At 34.6% G+C, this 11648-nt stretch overlaps 1 protein-coding gene across 2 annotated transcripts; it reads right to left on the bottom strand.

Moving 5' to 3' along the window:
- Positions 1 to 215: 215 nt before the first annotated feature.
- On the bottom strand, positions 216 to 10594 carry LOC110694284 (pre-mRNA-splicing factor SPF27 homolog). Of its 2 annotated transcripts, XM_021871470.1 has the most exons (7): positions 10264 to 10593; positions 9392 to 9567; positions 8992 to 9075; positions 1734 to 1803; positions 1490 to 1623; positions 1335 to 1393; positions 453 to 575 (listed from the first exon to the last, which is right to left on the bottom strand). In XM_021871470.1, the coding sequence occupies exons 1-6, from the start codon at positions 10507 to 10509 to the stop codon at positions 1339 to 1341; spliced, it is 765 nt and encodes a 254-aa protein (XP_021727162.1). In that variant the 5' UTR covers positions 10510 to 10593; the 3' UTR covers positions 453 to 575; positions 1335 to 1338. The 2 variants fall into 2 exon arrangements, with proteins under 2 accessions (XP_021727157.1, XP_021727162.1); XM_021871465.1 differs by lacking the exon at positions 1335 to 1393 and having other exon boundaries at positions 216 to 575; positions 10264 to 10594.
- Between the last annotated feature and the right edge of the window lie 1054 nt (positions 10595 to 11648).

Here is an 11648-nt window from a genome sequence, read left to right as displayed (position 1 = left end):
TTTTTTTAGCCCTAAGTAAATTTTAAAAATCAAATCACGAGAGAAGCTGCAATACATTTTTTTTTAACAGACAATACTATGTGATTTGTTTTAACCCTTCAATAAAAATAATAAAATAAAATAAAATAAAACCTATTATATATCTTTACAAATTGAAATTATTTTTTACTAAAATTATTTTTATTAAATGTTGCAAAGTATAGTACCAAAGATTCAAATTTCTAAGCAACTCATTTGGATTAATTGGAGTGAGAAAAACACGAAACAAAGTGAGGAAGTACTTGATTCTTACTAATGGTTAAAGAAAGATCGCTGGACAACAAATATATATGTAAGAGCACAAAGCTAATCAAACCTAAAAAAACTTTATTCTTGAACATGCAACGCAAAGGAAGAGTTACACGGGCAAATGCCCGTATCAACGCCATGCACAGCACCTTCTGAAATAAAAATACTGCCTCAACCCATCAGCTGCTGAACCCCTGAGATTAATAGTTTCTTCTAAAGGGTGGAATGCTAATTTCGCTGAAACTGCAGCAGAGCTATGTACTGTCACAGCCCACAACCAAATGATCCTGCAATTAAATTTGCCACATTGTAACAAGAATAGAGTTGATAAAATATCAGCTATCATAGCATACATTGTTATTTAAATCTATTTGACAGCAAAACATTCCTATATGAGGAGCTGGAAATTGGTTCTCTGGTTCTTTACCCTGGTTTAAATTTTTACAATTGACTAAAAGATCACATCACACAGCTACCAAACAAGACGCCACCAACTTTTTTGTTTTGTTATTCGAATGAAGGTCAAAAGATAATTGATACAACTATCAAACCGGCATGAGACTATCCCATTCACCCTGCTCTTTGGAAAACAGCATTGCCCCCTTCAATCTTAGAAATTTAGCAATGTGATGGTTGATATTCAACAAAGCTGAATAAGCATCAGTAAACAAAACCTTACAGTTATCCTTCTTGTTTGTTCTAGATGTAATAGAATTAATTTTATCAGTTTTCATTCACATTAAATCTGCACTGGAAACAGTGTACAGCTAAAAGATCTTCACAATTATACGATTAATGCTTCATTGCTACATACACACCTAAGGTATTGCCCCTTAGGTGAGGTCTAATTAGAGGTATTGGATAGTAGTTCTGTACCACAAAGTATTTTAGAAGTTTAGTAATGCCAAAAATTTGCAGCTTATTGCAATGAAATGAAGACTGGAGTAAGGTGTAGGGTGCCTTGCATTTTTGCAAACACAGGTATAGATACAATAACTAAATCTCACAGATAGTCCAGTCATAGTGTACATCACAAGATAACATACCTCATTATTTCACATAACCCAAGGAACCATTTTCTATGTTAACATCCAAGTTCCAGCCTCTGAACACATAGCAACCATTATATAGAAAATTTAGACACAGGTAACCCTTAGAATTTGTAAAAAATGACAAAAATTGCAGTCACTCAATACACTACCTCTCAGCAGCTTCTTTCCTTAATTCTTCAAGATGACTTTCAATTTTCACACAAGCTTCTTGAATTTCAATGTTTTTCAAACAAAGCTCCCTCCATTGTGCAGATAAAACATTTAGCTCATTGCCAGCATTTTGCTGATAAATTATAACATTAGTTAGATTACAACTTTTCACCAAACAAACTGACAAAATTCAAATTTACAAGTACTTAAAAAAGAAAAGCAAAATAATCAAAACCAAGTCACCTGTTGAAACTTTCTTTCCCTGTTCACAGTTTCAATCTTCTCACCGTGCTCAGCAGCTAATGCTTGCAATCTATGTCACTCAAAAGGCAAATCCATTAAACACACATAAAATTGGATGGAAAAAAAGCTTCAAAAGTAGTTGAGTCAGATCAATACACCACCACAGCAAAGGTCAAAAATTACACCTCATGGCACTCTACAGAGGCAAAGAGTAATTCTATTATATTCTAGGAATCTAAGGTCATTTAAGAAATAAATTACTTATGAACACCGACAGGATAAGCATTGCCTGATTCTACCCATTCTCCAAATGAAAAGAAAGTTATGAATTGTTTACACATGAACCAATACAAAGGAATAATTTTGGACTATCTAACAAAATTCGGCATTTATTGTTAAATGCCTAGAAGACAAAATTATACGTTAAAGTAAGAGTTTTGAAGTAACAAGATCTTAAATCTACCATAATCATATTATGGACAAGGAATAATATACTACGTAGAAAAATAATAAATTCATAGTAAATTTATGTCTCTACATACATAAGTCATTGCTTCTTTCATATTTCACTGCCAATAGAGATTACTCCCTCCGTCCCATAATACTTGGGACGTTGGGATGGACACGTAGTTTAAGAAAATTACAAATGGCTCCGTTTAAAACATTTGTTTATTATATAAAGGATACTCTTTTATATTTTTATATGGTAAGGAAAAAAAAAAAAGTGGGAAGGTTGGGTAGTTAGGCCTTAGGAGAGAGAAAATATAGGATTTAATTGGGTTTTGGGATTTGTGGTCCCACAAAAAGTAGAAAAATACCCCGTATTTTTTTTATTAGGAGTCACGATCAATAATATCAGAATTGGATAAATCGGTCCAGACCGACTTACTAACGGGATGCCTCTATATTTAGTAACGTGTGAAGTATTTTGGGACGGATGAAAATAGTAACTCTGTTAAGTATTATTATTATGGGACAAAGGGAGCATTATTAAAATATGTATTTGTTTCAATCAAAGCATAGTATTTCTTTTTCTTGTAATTTAAGGTCTAAATAAGAAGAGATAAAAGACGGGCAACATCCATCAACAAGTAAAACTGAGTTTAGACTCTTTCAAAAGGCCATTAAGCATTGTGTTCAACATACAAAAACATAAAAAATCAAGCAATGAGAAACACATCCTCAATAGCAAACCATCCACTTAAGCTCCCATCATTACATTACATGTAGAACAAGCCAAACTGAACCAACATAACAGCCTTTTCAAATCTCTTAGCCCAAATGACAGCCTTTTGTAATACGTAACAAATTCAATGGTTAAAATTTTAAAACATTGGCAGGGAATAGAGGCAGTATCGTTGCTCAGAGGAACATGCACGACAACAGCAAAACAAGAAGCATTTTTGCAACTGTTTAGAGTAAATGAGCCAATATAAATCAAAGGCTATGCAAATAATCAATAAGCATAGAGCCAACACATAACACTAACAAAATTAATGTCATGAACTAAAGGTCAACTAGCATGAATAATGGTGCAGAACTCTTCCAAGTCAACTTAGTCTTTTGAGGTATTATCAAGAACTCATGCCAATTTTATAAGAACTAAGCATCATCTACCAATTATGATGCCTGGACTTGGATAAAAGTTTTCATATCTATTAAATCCAAAACTTATCTACGACATTATCCAAACTAGGGGGTGAAAGTTATTCAGATTTGATCCAAAGTTCAATCCATCCCAAATAAAAATACTAATTCGGATTCATTTAATAACCCATGCTGACTTGCTCCATTGGATTGTCGGAATATGACTAAGGTGAGGGAGGAAAGATCAAAGTGCCGTAGTGGGATGGTTTACTCAACCAACACATCTACAAAAATATGTACAAGCACAGAAAATGATATGGCATCTTCATACACAAAAAATAAAATCATCATACGTACTCTTCAAATAAAAAAAGTAAATCATATTACATGTAAAAGTTCTCAAGAGCACACCAAAACCATGTCAACAAGGTTATTTTTTTTCCCTGGTAATTACCAAACAAACTTTGTGTTCAAGAGAATGTGAAACCCAAGAAATAAACATATCCCGAGGAGCCATTTAAGAGTTAAGGAGCCACTAAAAGCAAATCAGTTTCCTTCCTTGATTTCTTTACAAGCAACATTTCGATTTTTCACATTTGCCAATGCATAACATCAAAATTATAAAATTAGATTTTAATGAAATTAAGACGAATCTAACAAGATCCCATATGACAGTTTTTCTTCAAAGTATAAACCAAAATACTTCCTCCGTACTTTTAAAACGCAATGTTGGAGATTTTGCGCTATTCACATAACCTCCTTTAATTGTCTTTTGTAATTTATTTGTTAGAAAAATTATACTCATGTGGGATGATCTTGTTAGATTCATTTGGATACACACTTTCAGAATATTTAATTTTTATAATTTTTAATAAAGTACAATTAAAGATATTAATGGTATAAAAAGTGCATTGGCAAGAGTGTAGACCCTAATGTTAAAATTTAAAAGGGTATGTAAATAGTGTACACTATTAAAACACTGCAAATAAAATATAAAAAATAACAAAGTATATTATTATAAATTTAAACATTAATGTTCCAAGAGTTCTTCTTTCCAAAGTTCTCCAAAATGAGTAACATATGTTTCCATTATGATGTTTACATATGACCCAAAATCCCTAACTATATAGTACTCCCTCCATCCCTTAATACAGAGCCTCATTTCCTTTTTGGATAAACCAAAATATAATGTCTCTTTCTATTTAAAGGTTGTATTTTTTGACATTATTACCCTCTTTTTGATGAGTTGTCATCTTTATTCCTTTACTTTTTTCGTACTTTTAACATCAATTTCCAACACTTTCTCTCCCATTCTTTTCAATTATTCCCAACTACTTTTAGTCTCTCTCTCTCTCTCTCTAACTCCAGATGCACATATGTACTTTTAATCATTAGTTTTACAGAATTTACAACTTTCTTAATTCCCGCACAAAAACCAAACGAGGCGTTGTATTAAGGGATGGAGGGAGTATCATATAATCCGCTAATCTATCAGCCACAGAGCCGAAATCAATTCTGCATCAGATATTTGATCTGAAAAAGTTGGACATTGATATTATTTTAGATAATAATTATCTGATTTTTGAATTGGATATCACATATTAAACCTGCAATATGAAACTTTGAGTTCATTTGGACCTTTAATAATTATATATACTTAGATATAAAATCAAAATGAAAGAAAACTCACTTTAAGTTCACTGCTCCACCTATTTCCCCAAATTGATCGTCTTCTACCTTCCCCTCTACTCTCCTTCCTATTTGTACGTTTCCTCTCACCGGCCACCACAAATTGGTTACGCTATCCATTTCTGATGTGAGTTTTTTCTTGTTCTCCTCCCTTAGTGGTGTTTTTAATGAGCAATGGTAGATCTAGGCAGATTCCAACGTAACCTAAGTAGTGGTAGATGTGGAACATACCTTATCAATGGGAGAGGTGTTGAAGCGGTGGGGTCAAATGGGGGAGAGGTGTTAAAGCGGTGGGGTTAAATGGGGTAGGGGAGAGGTGCTGAAGCATTGGAGTCAAATGGGGAATTTAATGAGTCTTAATTGTAACTTAAGGGTCATGGAGGGATTACCATAAGACGTGTTGAGTGATGACGGGGCTGTAGTGGTGGCTTTGGATGGTGGTGGGGCTCTTATTTGCCAACAAAGAGTAGCAACCGAGAAGAAAGACATTTTGCTTTGTAACAATTCTATATAAACACGGTGCACAATAAACAAACCATGTAGTATATCATTTGAAAGGTGATTATATCATACGAAATTTGATTATAATATTCTAAAGGTACAAGTATGTCATCCAAAAACTGATTATATTATTCGCAATGTAAATGTATCATTCAAAAAGTGAATGTATCAATAAAATAAGTATCAAACAGTAATTATATCATCGAAAATATGATTATATCATTTAATTAAATCATTTGCAATCTCATACAACTATATCATTCAAAATATGACTCACTAACAACATAATTATATCATCTAAAAAAAGTAATTATATCATCTAAAATGTGATTATTATTTGAAAGTGTCAAAGATCGGGTCTACAATAATTTAGTGTAGATCGGGTCCATACAACACCTTCTACTTGCTACGTGTAGACGCTTAAAAATGTCTCATCGCCAAAACACTCAGGTTTATTATACCTTTCACGCCACGGACAGTAAAGAGAACTTCGAGTATATTACAAATGCATAGGAACACTTAATGAAGGAATTGTGATTAATTAAGAATAACTAGAGTTTAGAAGGTGTACGAAAATGCTCCGATATTTATAACGTGAAGTGATAAAGAAGATAAAGTATTGTTGAGAAAGCCGCATGACGTGCCAAGAGTAGCGGCAATGCACTAGCCGCAAAATACGGTGAAGGGCTAGGACACTCCTGCAGCTACGATTTAGGAGGAGGTGCAGGCTCCTCGTAGAAGGGCATGGGCTCCGCCAACTCGGGAGCTTCACCACATTTCCTACCGTGGTGTCATAATTGACTTGCCAAGGCACGACGATGAGAAATGTAATGGTGAAAACATGACAAGGCTCCTAAGTCGGCGGAGCCCATGTCCTTATTAAACTACGAGGAACCTACTCCTCGTCCTCTTCTTCCGGAATATAAGCTTACATCGTGTTGTGCCGCCGGTGCATCGTGGCGCGTCGCACTGCTTTCCTAATTTTTCTATCTCTTCTTTAGCATTCCACGCTATAACTACAGGTTCCGAACACCATTTTCTAATTCTCGTACACCCTATTCTAAACTTTACACAATCCCAATTAATCACAATTGTTCCTACACATTCGTACTATACTAAAAGCTCTCTTTATGTTCCACGACGTGAAAGGTAAAAACAAGGGGGTTTAAACAAGAGATATTTTTAGGTGTCTACACATTTAAGTTTTTTTGACATTGAGGTTTATTCCTCTATGCCCTTAATAGGTTAGGTTGATTGACAAACTACTACTTCATCGACGATAATAATACAACACTGAAGTTAGACCTTGTTTGTTTACCTCAATTTCATTTAAGACCGGATTAAATTAATTTTTAACAAAACTTTAACACGTTTAAATAATATCTTATAAGATTCATAAGTTCAAATAAGATAAAATAAGTTTTAGAATGCTTTGATAAGTTCTTATCAGGGTTATCAAGGGCTACCTAAGTAAGATTTACAAATAAATTAACTTTCGGTAAAATCAGATAAGTAAGGTAATAGATTGCATCGTTAGATCAAGTACTCATGGAATGATTAGTAAAAAAAAAAAGATTTCATGAAAGCATTGGAATTATTTTATTTAATGTTTATAAATAAATACTTTCAAAACAGCTACATTAGAATTTGATTATGGTCCAAAATTTTAGGCTACTTAAGATCTAACAAGATTAATGGAGATTTAATAGGACATTGGATATTGGATATCAGTCTATTAGAAATACTTTTTATGAGAAATTTTAGATATTCGGGTTTGTATATAATGTTTTCAAATTGGATTAATATCTTATATACTCTTCCTGCCCTTGAAAAGTTCATTCAATTCATATAATCATGTAGCACATTTGTGGTGGGCCATTCTAGAATTTGTTGTGTGAAAAAGTAAATATGATTAGATATCATTTGTCCATTTTTATTGAGAGAGAAAACATTAGATGTGATTGGGGACAATGGGTATTTTTAAATTGAAATGGGAGAATGTATGATTGTGGTCCCATTTTTATTGTGGAAATTATAGCAAAATTCAATGCTTAAGACTTATGTCGGCCTCAAAAAGAAAACTCCCAATTTTATATCATGTATGCTTGGGGTACCAAGCAATTGTCACACTTTCGATTGTATGTTCTTTTATGTAAAGAAAGGTTACCTCTTCGACAAAAGAAAAACATAGCTAATCAAGTTTTCTTGTTGTTAAAGGTGTTCGTTCATAAAATAATGTATTGCTTTAATAGAGGATTTCTTTTGCTCCTGATTTAGTATAAGAAAAGGATGACAAATTTTTTAACATTCAAGACCCAAGTGATATAGTTTGAGCCAAAAGTGGTTTATAAATCAGTAAATCACATCCTTAGTAAGGTCGGGCATGATTGTAAATTTTTGATACTTAGGTGGATGCACAAAGATTAGCGAGAAGCCGAGAAGGTCAAATCTCACAAAATAAAGAAGTGGTCAAGCAATGGGTGTCAAAGAAAAATCCTAGTTCTAGTTCATAACTTCTCTATTTGCTTCAATTGTCTTTATTTATAAAGTTATAGCCACAACGAAAGCTAAGGTCACATTAAACCTTAAATCTTCTCCATCTTCATAGCACTTAGTACACAACACTAGAAATATACAATACCTAATAACAAATAGAAACATTAAATTAAGGAAATAAATGGCCATTTATGTGACCCTATCATCAGAAAAGTAGGTAATACAAGATGACGTCAAGACAACCAACAGGAATAATTTAGTCTCACCAAGCTTGTAATAAATCCAAACCAAATTGAAAGATAAAGAAACAAGATAATGACATTAATCCAAAAACTCTCCTATCTTTCCCAAGAGGACCTCTTTTATGAAACACCGAAAAATGATAAGTAAATCATAAGGTATGGCTTTAAAAACAATGTTCAATTGAAATTTTTGCTAGTCAAAAGGTCTATATTTCCCACCTAATCCCATGAGATTATAGTATGCATGAAAAGGACGACACAATCCCATAATTAAGTATAGTAATGTAAGTTGCATAGTATTTTACTGTAAATCACCTTTATAGAAAGCTTTCCTCTATATTTATTCACTAAAGTTGGATCCTGAACCACCCACCCACTTTATTTCTCTCCTTAATTCTATAAAAAATTTAAATGTATGCTTAAGTGAAGAATACTTTGGCATTCAACACATACACTTACCAGCACAAGAAAAATGTTTCCCATCTACAATGAATAAAATAAGCACATTATACCATTGTACATAATAGACCACAAATCATGACAACCCCCACCGCAATACCTTGTAATATGTAAATCAAAATGAATTTAACAAAGTATCAGCATTAAAAGGTTTTATAGCTACAACCAATATGGAAAATGGTAGAAAACTCCCACCCACTCTTCCCTATCCCCATCCCACCCCTATAAAGAGAAAAATGGGATAGAATCTAAAAGAGCACTACAGCTGTGTAAGAGAAACTAACCGGTTTAAAGACGCCTCAAGCCGTTGGTTGTAGTGCTTCCAGACATCAGGACAAAACTTAGACATTAGCTCCAAATTTTCAAGCCTAGGGAGAGCATTTGTCATTAAAAAGGAGCTTGTGACAAGAGATAAGAAATAAGCAAGTCTACACAAATTGAAGTTGATTAAATAAGGGCAAAAGGACTTAAATAAGAGAGTACGCCTCTCATAGATACCAAAGGAGGATGTAATTAATGCTGGTGAATTTTGTGACAGCCCTTCAATACAAACCAGCACCCAGACAAGCTATCAATCAGGACATACTAAACTTATTTCCAACAGCAAGTATATTCAATCTACTTGATGTACAGCACATAGTTTTCATATAAAATTGAAATAATACGATATAGATATCACATCACCTTATCTCCTGATGCTGTAGCAAGCGCTGAGCTTTTTGAAGAGCCTGCTTCCAAGCTGTTTCATCATTCTGTTTATTTAACGGTGGAGCATCTGGTATATACCGAGATGTATCAAGTGGCATTGGAGGCTTTCCGGCCCTGACTCGCTCATATTCTCTAGCAAGCATTGGATGATCCTAAGATTTACAAACGGATTTATACACATGAAATTCAACCACATATTGCATGCATAATATTTGGCCCTCATTGTCGTTGATAATATTACAGGCCAACAATGTTGGAGTGAATTTTAAACACATCTGGACTTATTTTGTATCTCTGACCCAAGTACTCCAGCTCTAGACACCGAATTTCTACGTGCAGAGTAGTCTCAACTAATCTCAGACCATGTTCAAAGAGTCATAAGACCCCGAAAATTATCAGCATTCAGCCATCTCCTTATTTATGATCATCTTTTCTATACCTGCTTGACCATTCTTAGTTATAACAACAGTAAAAAGTCACTCTCAACTTCTCAAGCCTTTCCTATATTCATCATCAGCACTACAAATCAACGATAAAGTTCCACACAAAGTATAAAACGTGTTACGAGAAGCAACCAAAAGGTCTAAAATAACCCAAAAAACATAAAACAGAACTAGCACATACAATAATCAAAGTCTTAAGCAAGGGTCTACTTTGTTAATTTTCCTAAATTCACAATAGTTTCACCAGCCTAATCAATTACGGGGTTCTATGAATAGAAAACAGCAATAGAACAGATTAATTTCCCAAAATAGCATCAATTGAAAACAACCCAATTCACAAACATGGTTTAAGCGCATTCCAAAAACCCTAATAGCAAAAAAGTTGGGAAATTTGTAGAGAAAAACCTCAAAATTGAACTTGGGAAGAGGAGGAAGATCCTTGAGAAAATCAGAGGGCTTTTTGGAACTTCGGCGCATCTCTTCCTCGACTAAGCGGTCGACTTCTTGTTTGACGGCAGGGTTACCATAGTCGTCGTCGACGTAAGGCAAGGCATCGATGGTTTCTGCATTGGAAGCACTTGCCCATGGTCGTGCTGCATCGGGTGAAGCTTCGAGCATCAATACGTCGCCATTTGCAGTTTGAGTCGCCATTTTTGTTCCTACTAGATATGTCTCTGCGATGCCTCGATTGGGAACAAATATTAGGAGATTGGCATTTTTGCTATGTAAGTTGTCCGTGTATATTCTGTTCTACTTATTTACAGTACAGTTTAGTTCAGTTTTTAATTTTATTGTCTCATCAAATATTCAGTTCAGTTCTGCTCTAATCAGTTCAGCTCAGTTCAGTAGATTAAGAAAAACGATGTTAACATGGGGTAATTGTCACCACAATCTGAGTTGCACGAAATGTTAAGATTTGCTCTCAGTGGAATGGGGTAGCAAATTTGAAATTGTCTTTTGAAATCACTGAGAACTAGAGATGGAGTTGAAATCAAATGTAGTTAGCATTCGACCGTGAATGAGCAATGACAGAGTTCAACTCCATTGTCGAAATCAATTGAAGATAGTGAGCGGAGAGGGATTCAAAGTTCATTGAAGAAGCGACGATACTTGGTTGCAGGAGATACATACAGATAGTTAAGAAAATCGTTGTTGCAAAAGCGGAGAACCATAGTTTATGTAATCAACTACCACCATTGATTTCATGTCAAATTTGCTAAATTGCGCATTTCAATTCATTTTGAACATGTGTTAGTTGTTTAGAAATGTTTTATTGATCTTATGAATGTTATAAAATTTAGTTATCGGGTTTATTGATAGGGGTTTTGCCAAAATTAGGGGTGCTGCTTTGGGCTAAAAAAACCCATACCAAGTGGCCCAATAAGAGGGTGACACATGTGAACTTAGGTTAGGTCCAAAATGAACCAATCTCTATTCGACACGTGTCCCTCCAAGAATGTTAGGAAAAAGGCGGTCTTTACGGCCCAAATCCCGAGAAATCCGCAATGCGGCGCAGCCCATCAGACTTAGGTTTCCTGTAACCCAGGCAGAAGCACAATTCCCGATGACCCTTAAATACGGAGATTTCCCCCTTTTTAGGGGCACATTCAATTGTTACAGCATACACACATCTCTTACATCAAATAATCTACCTGATCTCGGAATCCGAGAGGATCTCACTTTTCACCTTTTCCGCATTTCTTACTCTCTTCGACCGATACTAACTTGATCGTTAGAGGCGGAGCTCCTACAACCCGGAGTCTCCGTGTTTTGCAGGTACAGGCCGCGCC

The sequence above is a fragment of the Chenopodium quinoa genome, unplaced genomic scaffold (assembly GCF_001683475.1).
Source record: "Chenopodium quinoa cultivar QQ74 unplaced genomic scaffold, ASM168347v1, whole genome shotgun sequence".
NCBI lineage: Eukaryota > Viridiplantae > Streptophyta > Magnoliopsida > Caryophyllales > Amaranthaceae > Chenopodium > Chenopodium quinoa.
This window is presented reverse-complemented; position numbering and strand designations above follow the sequence as displayed.